Genomic DNA, 17,729 nt, shown 5'->3' on the forward strand with positions numbered 1-17,729 from the left:
AATGTATTCCCAGGATATTACTTGGCTCAGTAAATATCGAACATGTGAATGGAAGGAATAAATGAACAAATGTTCCTATTATTCTATATGTTGATAAAGTGGTAATATACTCAAACGTTCCTGTTTAGAGTTTGAGCTTTACCTAATTCAAATTAAAATGACATAGTCTTATCTCTATAAGTAAAGCAAACCTTGAATAAAACTGTCTCAAATGAGTTTTTGGTTAATACAATCAAACTTTTTGTTTGATACTAGGGAACTTTTTTTCTCTTTTCCTTTCTAGAATCTCTATATAATCTTTCCTTCTGTTCCCTAATTAAAACTTCTTACAGAAGAGACCTAATAGAATTACTTATGACAATGTTTTCCAAATATATTTGATCCTGTACCCTATTGGTGAAATGTTTGAGCACCCCAACCACATAGGTACATTTATTTATTTCAAAAAAGTATAAACAGCTGCTGTACTACTATATAATGAAATGTGCTCAGAAGTAACATTTTAAAAGAATGAGATGAAAGATAGTTTTAATTTTTTCCTCCTGCACCTCAGTGGATGGTTGTGTAACACCCCTCTTCCCCATGTGCTCATCTCACTTTGAAGACATTGCCTTGGGGCAAATGTTATACTGCATTTACTTATACACCTAAATGTAAAACTACAGTTGTGTTAACACTTTGTATTTTAAACTTTACCTCTAACTATAAATTTAAAGACATAATTGCTTTTTAAATGAATTTATGGCATCATTTAGTGCAGGTAGAGTAAAATTTGTAGCTCTGTGGACATACTCTGAAATTATCTCATCTAATTTTTACTGTACTTATTCTTAACATTGTTCAATAATAGTTTTCTACAGAAAAATATGTATGGTATTTTAGAGATAGGAAATAATGAGATTTAAAATGTGGGAAGAGGAGGCAAGAAAGAGCTACCGAAAAGGCTTTGTTGATTTAAAAGGTAATTACATTATAAATATTGGTAGCAGTGTATTTGAATGAAATGTCTCCTTGGGGGATTGCTAATTGTAGAAAATTAGCAGTACATGTAAAGTAGGTTGCTAAAATAGGAGCAAAAATCACCATTCTCCAATTAAAAGATAGCCTTCCAGGAATCATCAATTCTATAGTATGGTAGTCTAGACAGGTTTGAGGATTTTAAGCCTGCTATGTTACCTCCGAGACTTAAAGGAAGCAGAACATAAAAATGAGCCTCTATTAATTTGAAGCAAACCTAATCTTTGTGATCATGGCTGTGGTCTAAATCTATTAAAGATGTTCAGATTCAGTGTCCTTGGTATCACTGTGGGTTGACCTGAATAGTGAGCAATAAACTTGTGTATTATAATTCTGGTTCAAAGATAGGTGCTAGGAAGTGAAACCAACAGTGTTTTGTGTCTGTCTCTAAGACTAAAAGCCTAGATAAAATGACAGGTGCATTTTTAGGGAAAGAAATCCATAATATTTTCCTATTTAGTAGGTGACAGTATGTCCCAAGATGACAGAAGCTTAAGGGGCTGGAACAGGCATGGTTATTAAAGGCAAGCAGTTTCTCTGTTCATACAAATTGAAATATTTTTCATATGCTAGAAGACTGTGGAAATCTTGTATAAAGTACTGAAATAAATTAGCATATTAAGTGAATTTATACGTTCAAGCTTGTGAGCACTTTGAATTTAAGGAAGAAATTTTATTACTTCTTGAAGAAAAAGGCAATTCTTAAATCCTGTGTTTGATCTCCCTGTTGGGAAGGGCCTATATGATAAATTATATCATTTCAATGATTATTCAGAAATGTGGTTGTTATATTGATGGAAATCTTTCTCTCTTCTTTCCTTTCCTTTTTTCAGAATTACTGATTTAAGGAACATCAAAAGAAGATTGTACTTATCAACGGTCCATAAAGAGCTGTCCTCAACCCCTCTTCATGCAAAAATCCCACTTTTCATGATCAAGCGCAAAATTGTAAGTGTCACATAAATGTTGCTTAAAATTAAATTAAAATTAAATTCAACTTAGCAAATATTAATTATGGGCCTAGTCCATATATAAGGCACTTTGTTAAGTACTATGATGATATAAAAATGAATAAAATTCATGCTCTTCTTTTCCGTCTCATGAAAATGCTTAAAATCTACTTGGTAGGAGAATATAATTACTTGAATATCAAGAATACCACCAAAACTGTAATGAGAAGAACCACGGTGGAGGGGGAAGGTGCTATTGGTACTGCGAAAGAGAAAGAAATTCATCTGATTTTATGATAAGGAAAGGCTACCTGAAAGGGATTGCATTTAGCATCGACTTTGAAGGACTATAAGATTTCAACAGGTAGAGATGGGAAGCCAAACATTTCAAACAGAAGTAACAGCCCGGAGGCTAGAAAGTGGTATATGTTTGGAGAATGCAAATAATTGATCATTGTTGCCATATTTAAAAAAAGAAGCAGCCTTAAGGAAAATCAGTCCTACAATATAACAGTCTGTGATAGATTATTGTGTAAACTCTGAGACCTAATTTAGCATATAATATAAGTAGGTAAACAATAGATTACAGGCCAAGAGGCTTGGACTTAATATGACTGACTAATCTTTCTCAAACTTCAGTCATTTCAATACCTCTCTCATGACTTCCATGTTCGCATGCTACCAGTTCTAACATGTACTTAATACTTTCCTTTAAATTGACTCTCTTGGGGGGACTTAAATAAATTTATTTTAAAAGAAAACTTTAGCCACTTACCCAAATGCATAAATGCCCATGTGAGGAATCAAGGCTCATGAAAAATCAAGTAAATATGACAACAACAAAGGAAACTAATGAAACTCTAATAACTGATCCTAAAGAAATAGACATCTATGAACTGTCAGACAAAGGATTCGGAATAATCCTCTTAAAGAAGTTTGGTGAGCTTCAAGAATACACAGACAACTAAATGAAATTAAGAAAGCAATGCATGAACAAAATGAGAAGTTCAACAAAGAAATCAAAACCATCCAAAACACCAAACAAATATCCTAAAGATGAAAAATACAATAACTGAACTGAAGCGTTCTATAGAGAGCTTCAAAAGTAGATTGAACTATATAGAAGAAAAAAATCAGTGACCTGGAAGATAGGACAATTGAAATTATCCAGTCAGATGAGTAAAAAGAAAAAAGAATGGAAAAGAGTGAAGAATGTCTAAAGGAATTATGGGACCAATGAAAAGAAACAATAATGGCATTATGGGAATCCCCGAAGAAGAAGGGAAAAGGAAAGCAACGGAATATATATTTAAAGCAATAATGCCTGCCTTAAAAACTTTGCAAATTTGGGGGTAAAAATAGACATCCAGGTCCAAGACGCCTGAATAGGACTACACAGAGACCTGTCATACTTAAATTGTCAGAAATCAAAGGAAGAATTTTTAAAACAGCAAGAGAAAAGAGAGAAGTTACATACCAGGAATCCCCATAAGACTATTGGCAGATTTTTCAACAGATATTATTCATGTCAGAAGAGAATGTGGGGACATATTCAAAATACTGAAAAAAAAACTGGCAACCAGTTGTACTTGATAAAGCTGTACTTCAGAAATGGAGGGATAAAGATTTTCCTGAACAAACAAACACTGAGGAAATTCATTACTACCAACCTGCCTTACAAGAAATGCTAAAAGGAGTTCTTTGAGTGGAAATATGGGACCCTAAATAACATCATAAAAATATAAGAAGATAGTATAAAACTAACTGGTAATGATAAATATATAGTCAGGTTGGATCCTGAAATAGGGTAGTGGTGGTACATATTTCATTTACAACTCTAGTTTAAAAGTTAAACAAACGTAGTAAAAAATAACCATGACTACAATAATCTGTTACTAGTTACACAATATAAAAAATATAAATTGTGACATCAATAATCCAAAATGTAAGGGAGAAGAAAAGTAAAAGCGTAAAGCTTAGGAATTCTATCGAAGTTATTATTAGTGTAAAACAGGGTCTTATAATTTTAACATTTTATATAAGAATCATGATAACCACAAGGGAAAAACCTGTAGTAATCACACGAAAGAACATGATAAAGAAGTCAAAGCATACTGATGCAACAAGATATCAAAATACAAAGACAGCAGGATAAGAAACAAGGAACAAAACAATCAGAAAACAACAAAATGGCAATAGTAACTTCTTATCAATAATTACTTTAAATGGAAACAGATTAAATTCTCCAACCAAAGGACATAGAATGGCTGAATGGATTGAAAAAAAAAAGATTCAGTGATATTCTGCCTATAAGACACTCTCTTTAGCCTTAAATGCACACAAACTGAGAGTGAAGGGATGGAAAAAGCATTTAAAGCAAATGGTAACCAAAATAAAGCAAAAGTATCTATACTTATATCAGACAAATATACTTTAAACTAAAAATAAGAGACAGAAAAGGTTATTATATAATGATAAAGGAGTCAATACATCAAGAAGAAAGACAATTGTAAATATTTATGCAGCCAAAATCAGAGGTCTTAAATACATAAAAACTAACAGAGCTAAAAGTAGAAATAAACAACAATACAATAAGAGTAGGGACTTTAATACTCCACTATCAACAATGGATAGATCATCCAGATAGAGAATTAATAAGGAAACAGCAGATTTGAACACTAGAACATTTTGTCTGATAACAGCAGAACATACATTCTTCTCAAGTATACATGGAACATTTTCTAGGATAGATATGTTTGGCCACAAAACAAGTCTTAGCAAATTCAAGAAAATTGAAATCATACCAGTCATACCTCTGACCACAATGATATGAAACTAGAAATCAGTAATAAGAAACTTAGAAAATTCACAAATACATGGAAATTAAACAACACTCTCCTGATCAACAGATCAAAGAAGAAATTAAAGGGAAAGTAAAAAAATATCTTAAGACAAACAAAAATGGAAACATAACACACCAAAACTTGTGTAAGACAAACAAAAATGGAAACACAACACACCAAAACTTGTGTAAGACAAACAAAAATGGAAACACAACACACCAAAACTTGTGGGATACAGCAAAAGTCATTGAGAGAAAAACATATTAATAAATGCCTACATTAAGAAGTGAGAAAGAACCCAAGTAAATAACATAACTCTGTGATTTAAGGTACTAGAAAAAGAAGACTGAGTTCAGTTAGCAGAAAGAAGGGATATAGTAAAGGTCAGAGCAGAAATAAATGAAATCAAGCACAGGAAAATGGTGGAAAAGATTATCCAAACTAAGAGCTGGTTTTTTGAAAAGATAAACAAAATCAACAAGTCTTTGGCTAGATTAACTAATGGAAAAAGAGAGAGGACCCAAATAAATAAAATTTTAATGAAAAGGGAGATATTACAGCTGATATCACAGAAATACAACAAATCATGAGACTACTATAAACAACTATATGCCAACAAACTGGACATCCTAGAAGAAATGGAAAAATATTTAGAAGCATACAAACTACCAAGTCTGAATGAAAAAGAAATAGAAAGTCTGAATAGACTGATTACTAATGAGGAGATTGAAACAGTAATCCAAATCTCCCTATAAATAAAATCCCAAGACCAGATGGCTTCAGTTGGAAATTTTACCAAACATTTAAAGAATTAACAACAATCCTTCTCAAACTTCCAAAAAACTGGAAACACTCCAAATTCATTTTATGAAGCCAACATCACCTTGATACCAAAGCCAGAGAAGTACAATAACAGAGAAGAAAACTACAGACCAGTATCCTTGGTGAATATAGATATCTCAGTAAAATACTAGCAAACTGAATTCAGCACATTAAAAGTATTATTCACCATGATCAAGGGGATTTATATTTGGGATGCAAGGATGGTTCCACATACACAAATCAATCAATGTGATACATCACATTAATAGAAAGAAAGAAAAAATTATATGATCATTTTAGTAGATGCAGAATGAGAAGTTCTAGGTAGTTTCGCCATAAACATCTTTGCCATAAACATTTTTACCACAAGTGTTTTCACCACAAACATTTTTGCTGCACAATTAATTGCCTGTAAGGCAATTTTGCTCTAAGAAATAACTGGTTGACAGTTTGGTTTCATTTCTCTATTGAGAAAGTTCTCACTGTACTCCCATTTTTATATGATATAAATGTTAGCTAGATCATGCACTAACCTCCATTGACAAAGTTCTCACAGTACTTCTATTTTATATTATGTAAATCTTAGTCACATTAGATACTATAATGGAAAACGATAGTATATCAGTTTTTGCAACTTTTCAGTGAGCACAGTCATCCTTCCCACCCATCAAAACTGAAAGTTTACCAAACTATAGAAAATATGAAAGAGGCATGTCTAATTCAGTCTTTGAAACCATTAATTATGTATTCTTTAGTTGGAAACTGATACTTCTCTTAATGAAGGAAAATATTTTAGTGAAAAAAAAGTGTGACACTGAATGAAAAGACAAATCAACAAACAAAAAAATATATATAAGACTGTAAAAACCTTCAAAGACAATGTATTTTTATTTTTCACACTAAAGTCTTTTTAATTTTATTGACTTTTCATGTTTCATTATGTCCTCGTTAATGTCCCTTATTTTTTGTTCTTTTATCTTTTACAATGAAATTGCCTTATAGCCAAAGCTTGCTGCAAAGATGTTTATGGTGAACGTATCTGACATGGAAAAAGCATTTGATAAAATTCAACATCCATTCATAATAAAAAACTTAACAAATTAGGTATAGAAGGAACATACCTCAACATAATAAATGTCATATATGATAAGCTCACAGCTAATGTCATACTCGGTGGGGAAAGGTTGAAAGCTTTTCCTCTAAGATCAGGAACAAGACAGGGGTGCCCACTCTCACCACTCTTATTCAACATAGTACTGGAAGTCCTTTCCAGAGCACTTAGACAAGAAAGTAAAATGAAAGACATCAACTAGTATATATGCCTACTGAAAGATACACTATCTCTTTCAGTAGGCGTGTATACTGGGCCTGGTGTTCAAGTAGATATAAGTAAAGGAGAGGAATCACAGATAATTTTGAGGTTTTGAGTCTGCAAAATTTGGAAATTGGGGCTGGACTGTGGAATAAATTGATGGTTTCTACTTGCAGTGTAATATTTTTAAAATCTATTTAGTACTAAACATTTATAAATGCTCAAAGATTAAATTCAAATACCCCAGTTATTAAAGTTAAATCATTTAAGACATTGAGGAAATACTTTTATGCCTTAAAAATAAAATCATATTCATCCTCTTATGTTTAGGTATTGATTTCCTTATTTATCTAAGATTATTTAGAGTTTAATATTATTTTCCAAGAATTCAATCATATGTCAGACCAACACAGTATTCTGTGTGTGGTTAATAAATCAAATTTGTCATTACCTTGCTTTTGTGAGTTGTCACCTTTGTCAGTTAACAGACGTTTCTGAATATTTTATTAAAATCTAAAATGATCATTCTGTAAACGGCTGTAACCCACAGTATACCCTTCATCCAGTGACATTTGTAGGAATACAGTATTTGAAAATAAAATACTATTTTTTATTACAAGTAAACCTTTCTGAGATAGGAAATCAACTTGACTAAATGATCTTTCATATTTAGTAGATGAGCCAGATGAATATATGATAGCAGTGCCAAAAAAAAAAAATAGCTGTAATAGCTTCTATGAGGCAGTGTTCTGTAACTTATCCATCTACCTCATCTGACTGCCCGCCCCCCGCCATGAGATTGTTCAACAAGGAATATAAAAAAAAAGAGATGCAGGCAAGAAAGTTACATGTTGTTAAAAAAAAAAATCTTGGTGTGAAGAAATCGTGATGGTCAGTATCTTAAGTGACTTCAGCTCATACTTAATTTAAAAAAGCAAAACAGTCGTAACATTTCTAGAACTTGTATTCTGAATGTAGTTGAATCTAGAAAGAATTGCATTTGAGGCCATCCTAAGCAATAGGCAAGGATAAAATATTTGTTTCTAAAGTGGTTTCCATTCCAGTGAGATCATCAAGTTATAACTATATGTAATCTGTTCTAATTATTCTATATTTTGTTAAATATAAACATGTTAATCATATGTGCAGGTTAAGAGCGTGGCATCTGAGTTCTGACACTTACTAGTTATGTGACCTTGTATAAGTTCTTGCATTCATTTTCCTCATCTGTAAAATGCAGATAATATGAGGCATACATACTATTAAGGTTGTTGTGGGTATTAACATGAATTAATAGACATATGACTTTTAGAACAATGCCTGACATTACCAAGCCCTAGGTAAAGATTATAGCTCCAATTTGCTCTTCAGGTGCTACATCTTCCAGAAAGCTCTGTTATCTCCTCTCTGTGAATTAGATATTTTAGATATAGCTTATCATTGTCATTCACAAGTCATAATCCTTAAAACACTTCTTTACCCTGTACTTTAATTATATTTCCTTATCTATCTCCCCCTTTAGACTTACAAGCCTGTCTTATTTGGCTTTTATCTGTACTCTCTATAAGTACATAACACATAGAAAGCGCTCAATAAATGTAGGTTGAACAAATTGACAAATATTAATGTGCTTTTGACATGGGAGATAAATTAATGTTTGTCGTGGATAAATTATATATAAGCTTTCTATGTGGTAATTCCAGAAATATCCAGGTATTCAAACAAATATTAAGAAATTCAGTTCTAAAACTTGCTTTCATTTCCATCAGTTGTTTCCTCCCAATCCAGGAGAGGCTATGGCAACAGAGAGCTTTTCCTTCCCACTGCTAATATAATCTATTTCCAATAAGCCCGTATTGAATTAAAGCTGAGTCATGTTTTAGGGGAAATTTCTACAGAGAGCAGCAAGGTGACAGAGTACTCCATCCATTCAAAATATCGTCTCTAGGATCCTCCCTGGTGTTGGTGTGATGTTGGTCCCAGTTCTCCGCTTTTTGCCAAAACACTAAATACTTCTTTCTGCTTTTTCAGAACTAGATATTTTGGTGGTAAACCTTGCAATGCAGTATTTTGAAAGCATTTTAGTAAACATTTATAAATCAAAAGTTATCAACGCTGAGTCTGCAGAGCAAACAGTTAGCTTGAGCTGAGAGGCAACTGAACACTTTTAGCGAAGTTTAGTCCTCTCCACTCATAAGACATGCAGGGACACTTGGATCCTTCCTATGCACTCATTTCAGTTATTTGCCTGGCCCCACTAGGCATATAGTTTGCAACTCTGATTTAGAGGATAATTGCCAAATGGTCTACTTTGCCTTGGTTCTTTAGCTAAAATCTTTCCATAGCCAGAGGCAGCAAATAAAGTTAATATTCTTAGAGCTTCACCAACATGAATATTTATTTATAGGCCGCTTACTATTCCAGTTAACATTAAATGTTCAAAATTTCAAATAAAAAATTGTATTTTTCATGTTATTTTTAATTATGAAGATTCACTTTACCATTTAAATTACAACATTTTAAACTTTTAACTTAGGTTTTCAATGGGAAGAATAGTTGTAAAAATTAAGAACCATCAGATTAAATAATAGAGGCAGCCACTTAGTCAAGAATCACTGAAATCAATCTTTCTTCTTCCTTAAAATAATTTCACTTAGTTAATGATAGTATCAGTTACTGGAGAGTGATTGGAAGATTGATGAAGCTAAAAAGGTAGAAGAGTCTGCCAATGCAATGTCTCAGGCTTCAGAGAGGATAGAGCATACCTTCTCCCAATGCCATTCTACCCCATGGACTCAAAATAGGGGGCTATGGAAGCATTCATGAACTCCAAAATTGAAGAGAAAGTAGTATCTCGGAGAAAAGCCAGGTTTCAGTTAAGGTAAGTTGTGTAGGACCCTTAGAAAAATATAGAGAGTGTAAGTACTTTTCAGTAGTAAGGATTTTAGAGAACACAGTGTAAGGGAGAGTTGAGAATTAGCAAGAGAAAAATGGGGCTGCTATTTCAGAAAGAGAGAGCTTGCTCAATAGCGGGTGGGAATTGGGAGGTAGGGAGCAATTGCTCAACAGGTATAATGATGATACTTCTACAAGGAACTTGCCTTTTCTTGGTTCAGCCAAGGGCTGCAGCTCTGGCAGCCCTAACCTCCCCTCCTGAACTCCCCTCTCCTTACAGGACTTGTCATGATTTGCTTTTCTCGGGGAAATATTTTTAATGCAGTAGTAATAGGTAATTGCTTCTCCTGACCATGTAGATATAAAATTAGTATTTTAATCTCTGCTTATACCATTTAATAAACATAACATGATGGCTATGTTTAAGAATAAGGCCATTGCAAGCAGATTTTCTTTTGAGAAATTTAAAGTAACATGAAAAATTATTTTAAAGGACAATAAATGTCTTAAAACTGTTATCATTTTAGGAGCACAAAAACAGAATGAGGTTTTAAAAGACTGTGAAGAGATGTGCTTTAGGATTGCTAGGTTATGAAATTGTGATTTCTTGTCTTTTGTTTCTTTTTAGAAAGACAATAATGGTGAGAGCTCTGCACTATTATAACTCAGGCTCTTTCTACATTGGCAAAATGAATCCAGTTATCCTCAGAGCTTTCATACAGTAATGGCATGGGAGACCAAACAGTGCTGGGACAACCAAGAACTTGTTATTGCATGCGTTTCAGTGCACACGTGCGCATGCGTGTGTGTGTGTGTGTTTTCACAGAATATATCATCCTTTCACCAGCATAATAAAGCCATGTTGTCAAAACATGAGTCAGTAAAAACTAGAAATTCATGCTTTGAATCATTCTTTTACACTTTGCCAATTTTTTTCTTGCAAAATTCCATGCTGGAACTAAGTAACATAACCTCTCTTATTAATCCAAGCAACAAACTAAACAGAACTGCCTTTTCTCTATCAGATTGCTATCTTTCTGGTACAAACTTCTTAAGGACTCATAATTATGAATATTTTGAACCAAGAGCTCTTTGCTACAAATAAAGTGGTTAGAAATCAAGAAAAATGCCAAAAAAAGGGGATTTAAAGAATGGATACACCAAGAATAATGAAAATAATGTAAAGATCGACTGCAATTTATATAATCCACTTGTCGATAGTAGAAAGCTTTTACTCTTTCCGAAACTTCAGAAAATGTTACAGCATTTATATGAATAATGAGTAATTTGTTGAAGCTTATGAAAATTGTAACTTTTATAAATATCAGATAAACCAAAAAATAATTTCTATTTCCTCTTGCCAAAACTTTGTGAAAGTTTTTCCCAATCTTTTTCAGGAACTACTTTGATCTATACTTCTAAGAGATGAATTCACTAAATAAGTTAACAGTTTTTGCACATTTATAGGGTTTGTTGAATGATTATAAAATGAAAAATTGAAAGTATGTGTGTAGGAATGTATGTACATACAGGTCTTCATATATTAACACACACACATGCGTACCATTATTGGATGAGTATTTGCCATGAAGCATGAGTCCAGGCAGAGGGAATAAAAGCAGACTGTGACGGATGAGAAAAGTGCTTAGTAATTAAGGGCCTGGTTTCCTGGGACTCGGTTTTTGGAGAAGGTGGACGCTAATTCCCAAGAGAGTTGATAGGGTCTGATGGGGCGTCCAGGTGTAGCCAGCTGGGGTGTTCGTAGAAGAAGGGAATAAAGGAGCAGGGCCCTGAAAAGAAATGCACAGCATGTTCACGTGCCTTCCTGGGCCTGGAAACTCTTTTTCATTGTTCACAACCTACAAACTTTTCCTGGATCCAGGAAGATTTAGATTCAAAGAAAAAAAAAAACAGGTAATTAAAACAGCAATTATTAACTCTAGAAGTACAAAGAAGTTGTATGAGGAAGGAAAGGTAATCGTAGAGCATCATTTGGCTCAGTTGTGTACAATATTTACACAGTCACAATAAGGAAAACTATGAATTTTGAGGGAAAAAAATGAGAAATAATTGTCTAGAGAGGATGAAGTGGGGGAAGTAGTATATGTAAGTGAGCTAAGTCTTATCTACCATAATAGGAAGTCAGTAGATAACATCTAAGATTGACGAATCAACAGGTGTTGTTTAAAAGTAGGGAGAGAAAAACTGTTGAGTTGACATTATGATTAGAGGAATGGAAGATGACAAGGACTTCATTTTGTATAAAAATGTTGGCACTATTTGGCTTATATATGCATATAATATCATGATATGTTTTTTAAATGTCTTTTAAAAAAGAAGCCTTTCCCGAATCTCCCCACCCTCCTACCTTGAGCTCTCTCTGTACTAACTGTATGTAATAAATGCCAAATGTCTATCTCCCTTCCAGATTTGAAGGTCTGGCATTCATTGCTATATCCCTTGAGCCAAGCCCGGTGTCAGACACTTGATAAGTTCTTAACACCTGTGGGAAAGAATGGATGAATGCAATTACTGATGGGACAAACCAGCCGAATGATTGGAATTGGGACATAATGTTAATTAAGTCTTTTAGGAATATGAACGATGTTTATAACAACAATAATATTGCTAATGTGATGATGTTAATAATTATTATTGGATAGCTAGAAACCCTAATACCTCTATCCTCTATAACCTGGATTATAACCCTATGACATGCCTACTGAATTTGTCCCTTACGTTCTACTTCCTTCTAACCAGATCCTCCTTACTTTATGCTTAACTGATTGACAGAGACTAACTGGTCTTTCTATGACTCATTTTGTCTCCACTATAACTTCAGCCTTTCCCCACAGACCACCTCTACCATCTCAAGACACTCTTGCATCAGGGTTAGTCCAGACTTCCCAATACTCTGTCACATTCTCCTTCAAGAACCACAGTGACACTTTACTGTCTGGAGTCCAAGGTTCTCTTCCCCATCTTTCAGCTCCTCCAGAACTTGGCCTCATTGGCCAACCTCATATTACTTCGCACAACTCCCAAGAGCTCATTATCCTACTTACTGGTCAAGCCATTCTCCTTATTACATCACACTCAGTCCTACTTTCTACCTTTTATTACACTGAACTCCTTTTCCCAAAAAAGACCAGAGCATCCCTGTGGCCTGGGAATATAATTTTACCATTCAGATAGCTACAGAGAAAATAATCTTCACAAATTTAATCAATAATTTACTGCAATCTCTTTTACTTTTCTACTGTGGAAATAACTTCAGCTTTTCCTCCATATTAAAATCAACATTACTAAATAGAATTTGCCTTTAAAATGACATTTTATTTTATCAATGAATATAGCATTTAATTTTCATAGATTAATAAAATGGATCTTGTATAAACTGTGCTTCTAAACAAATAATGAAAGAACCTGATGTTTTAAAAGAAGCACAATTTTAAGTATTGCTTTTCTTTTGATTTCAAAAATTATTTTCCTTGCTTTTTTTCTGCAACCTTAAATATGTCTCAATTGCTTACTAAATGATTATTTTCTCCTTTTCTTTAACTCAGTCTGACCATTTAGAGAATTAATTTGATGAAGCATGGTGGTGTCTAATAGTTTAATGGGCAGAAATTAGTCCCTGCAAGAGTACTTTAAAAACTGGCAAATACCATGCGTAATTACAGATTCTTTAGAAGAATCTATTTCTGTAAAATAGTTTAATTGGTTATAAGTAGCCAGCACTGGCCACAATTTAAACCCAGCTTCTAATTTCATCCATGCTTTTTTTTTTCTTTAACAAATCTAAGTGTCTAATTGTGATAAAATTAGTCCCCTTGAAGGACCAATTGGCTACTTATCTCTGATTTTCAAGATTTAAGTGGTCTAGTGCACCTGCAATTAGCTTCCCACTAGCATACTGCCTACATAATCTAGAGTTCTTTCCCAAAATTGTCAAAGCCTTGTCTCATGATGGGAACTCTGTAGTTAGATGACTAATGTATAGTTTAGATTATGGTGATTTCTTTGGAAGAACCAAGGTAATCCTTTAGAAAATTGAAGCCAAAACAGAGATAGACTTGCCTAAAGGGAAAAATTGGTATGGGGTTGTTTGATCCAGATAATTGCCTCAACCTGCTGGACTTTGCACATACAGATGGCTTATTTATTTATGTAATTATAGAAAGTACTTATTCTTTCCTATTATTTATTTTAGTGGTGCAATCTATGCATTGACTTGGTGGCATTTACCAGTGAAATATTCAAGGGAGCAGTTTTCCAGTCATTGGATGGAATTATTGTCTCAGCTAACTGTAAACTACGGAAGATCTTCACTTTAAAATCTAAGCCTCAAGATACTGCAGATAAAGATGGTATGTTCAAGTTGCTATTAAGATTTTTTAATTCTCCAATATGTATGTTTTTAAAATTAGACATGCCTTTGGAGAATATGAACACATGGTTGTGGTTTTTTAAATTTTATTTTGTTATTCTTTTTTATTGTGAAAAGAATACTTAACATGAGATCTATTTTCTTAATAAATTTTTAAATATACAATATATAATGGTTGACTACAGGTACAATGTTGTACAGAAGATCTCTAGAGTTTATTCATCTTTCCTGAAACTTTATGCTCATTGATTAATAACCCTATTTCTCCTTTTCCCTAGCCCCTGGCAACTCTCTTGATTCCATGAATTTGACTATTTTAGTACCTCATATAAGTAGAATCGTATGGTATTTGTCTGTGTCATTCTTTACTTTGGATCCATGTTTAATTTTACTGTAGCTGAATGTCATTAAGATTATATATATATAACATATGACATATATATATGATTATATATATAGTTACATTTTTTTATTGTTTATGGTAGCACTTACCATCTAAATTAGTCACGTTTTAGTTGTAAGCAACAGAATCTTCTCTAGGTAATTGAAAAAAAAGTATTTAAGGAATAGAATCTCATAGAAGCTCAAGGAGATCCAGAAAGTCAGGCTTGGAGCTACAGCCAAGAACAAACCCAGCCCCTGCCACAAGACTGCTCCAAGGAAGACCCCAATATCTACTGTTACTGGGCAAAGACATCATAAGTCACACCATATGCTGGGCTCTTAGGTTCCAGAATTTCTATTACTACTCCTCCTGAAAATTGGATGTCTTCTTCCCTGCCACCCTTGCCAGAAGTAGAGTTCTTGTTGTTGTTTCTTTCTACTGAACAAAGACTGACATAACCGTGTGATATGTAGTGCTTAGGTCACATGCTGCAAGGAAGGATGGCAAAGCAAATGTCTGATTCCCAACTTGGGTGAGAGAACTCACGGTATAGCAAAGTCACTACATTGGGAAGGATGTTCAAAAGTTGTCAGACATCCAAAATGCTCTACAGTTGTCCACTTATTACTCTGTGTACATTTCATGAAGTCATTTGGGAGAAATAGTATTAATATATTAATTTTATAATGATCATTTTAAAATAGATGATTGAGTTCTTATTATTTCTAGAGAGACTGGAAACACATACATTAATTCTTTATATGATTAATAAATATGCTCTCTAGGTAACTGAGCCTTCTAGAATTCATAAGGCAGCACAAATTCTCCTGCTAAGGTAGTCTTAAACAACTGAAAGTATTGGGAGAATATTGATGCTTCCTTTTGATTTTCCTCTGGGATTATTTTTAACAAAATCAATTCTTGTAGAAGCCCAGGAAATAGGGCTGCACGTAAGATGGCAAAAGTGATTTCTTAGAAGTTTGTATGTAGACTTTAGACTTATGCTCCATCTGAATGAGTGTCTATGATTCACTCTATAGAACAGGACACTATGCCTATAAATTTTATTCGATAAGAAAACACAGCATGTTAATAGCTCCCCAATCATATCACAAGCCAGGAAGTACAGCCACTCATCCTATGTACCATTTAAAGGCTATACAAGAAAGTGAAAGATTTCGTTTTTAAAAAAGTAGCACCCAGCTAATAAGAAACCTCAAAACGTATAGAAATATGTGTACATTCTACATCAGATTGTAGGAGGTAAATCATAATCTCATTAATATTTTCAAATAAATGTCAGGAAAAAAGCAAATCAGAAATTGGCAGAGTAAGTGCTTGTTTTTATCTCTGATCTTTCCTCAAGCCCCACTAAAATTATAATATAGAAATGAAAAAGATATGAACCCATCAGGATAAAGAGGAGACAACAACAGACAAAAGATGTTCGTAAATCTTATAAGATTGAGGAGTAACAGCTGACTTAGAAGAGTAGAGAAGGGTGAAACTTTGGGGTTTACAGAGAGGTTTGCCAGCGAGATTCATAATGTAGAACCTTAGAGAGGTTCAAAGTACTGCCAAAGACAAGGTAAAAGGAGTATGACTAAAAACAGGGAAATTGGTTAAAATTCTGCATAGGTTGCTATAGGACCCCAGGTCACCTAACTCTATATAACCAGGCAACAGGAGATTTATTCTCTGGAGAAACTGAACCAGTGAGCTTCTGAACCCAGGTATATCAGGTACGTGGTAGAGACACCAAAACTAATAGGAAGAAGGAAATTGATAAAGTAGGGAAAAGATATGTTTTCCTCAGAGTTAAGAAAAGATACTGTATCTATAAAATAAGAATTTGTTCCTGCTTTATTTCAATAAATATTTTATTGATGTTTATTATAATTTTTTATGCACATATAGAAACATTTACAAATCATAAGTGTTCAGCTTGAGGAATTACCACAAAGTGATTATATTTCTGTAACCACCACCCAGATCAAGAAATAGAAATACAAGCATCCTAGAAACCCTGCTTATGTCCCTTCCCAGTCATTGCTCTCTACTTTTTCTGAGAGGTAACTCAATCCTGATTTCTAACACCACATATTAATTTCATCTATTTTTGAACTTTATATTAATGGAATCATTTAGTACACATTTTTTCACAAAACATTGTATTTGTGAGGTCCATTTATGCTGTTGCTGATTTTCAGTACTATATTGTATACCATTGTACGAATATATACTACAATGTATTCATCCATTTTACACTATTTTGAATATGCTGCTAGAATCATTCTGCATTTTTCTTAAAGAGCAATGTAGGTGTTTCTTTGAATATTTATCGAGGAGGTAAATGAAAACATACTTCAGCATTCTTAATTTCAGTTATTATGTTTTTTGATTCTAGAATTTTATTAGATTCTTTTTATAGTTTTCATTCCTTAGCTGAAGTTATTTATCTTGCTATCTGATTTCTCAAATATATTAATCAAAGTTATTTTAATGCCCAAGGCTCATAATTTCAATATCTGGCTTTCTTATGAATTTGTTTCTGTTGCCCATTTTTCTCTTGGTCTTGTTTCTTGGTATGCCTGGTAAGTTTTGAGTGAATGCTGGACATTTGAAACCAGAAGCTATAGAGATATTTTGAGACTCTCTACTATATTGTCCTCTAGAGATATAGAACCAAAAACATAAAATAAAAAAAGAAGCCCAAAAGACTAAAAATAAGATGGAAATATTAAAAATATTAGAAGTTTGTCCAATGTTTCTACCATCAGAGTAATAGGATTCCAAGTTGAGAGACTAGAGAAAACAGATGGATGAAATATAAAATTTCCCAAAATTGAAGGCCAGGTGTTTTCAGATTGATATAGCTCATCAAAAAATGACTCACTATTATTTGTGTAATTTCAGAATAGAAGGGAGAAAGAAAAGATCCTTTAAGCTTCCAGAATTTTTTTAATACAAGTTACATACAAAATATTAGGAATAAGAATGATGTCTGACTTCATGCAGCAACATTAGATGGTAGAAGACCTTAAAACTATACCTTCAAAAGTCTAAGGAAAAAATATTTTCAATTTAGAATTGTACACACATCTAGTCTATCAAT

General features: G+C 33.2%; 1 protein-coding gene across 5 annotated transcripts in view; it reads left to right on the top strand.

The window, feature by feature from the left end:
* CUNH3orf67 (chromosome unknown C3orf67 homolog) overlaps positions 1-17,729 on the top strand; it is a 213,627-nt gene that overhangs the window by 87,182 nt on the left and 108,716 nt on the right. For all 5 annotated transcript variants that reach the window (XM_023537616.1, XM_011371753.2, XM_011371756.2 and 2 more), the window contains exons 5-6: positions 1,851-1,965; positions 14,053-14,209. In XM_023537616.1, the coding sequence (XP_023393384.1) occupies positions 1,851-1,965; positions 14,053-14,209 (272 nt within the window). The remainder of the gene's footprint in view (positions 1-1,850; positions 1,966-14,052; positions 14,210-17,729) is intronic.

The sequence above is a fragment of the Pteropus vampyrus genome, unplaced genomic scaffold (assembly GCF_000151845.1).
Source record: "Pteropus vampyrus isolate Shadow unplaced genomic scaffold, Pvam_2.0 Scaffold195, whole genome shotgun sequence".
Lineage (NCBI taxonomy): Eukaryota > Metazoa > Chordata > Mammalia > Chiroptera > Pteropodidae > Pteropus > Pteropus vampyrus.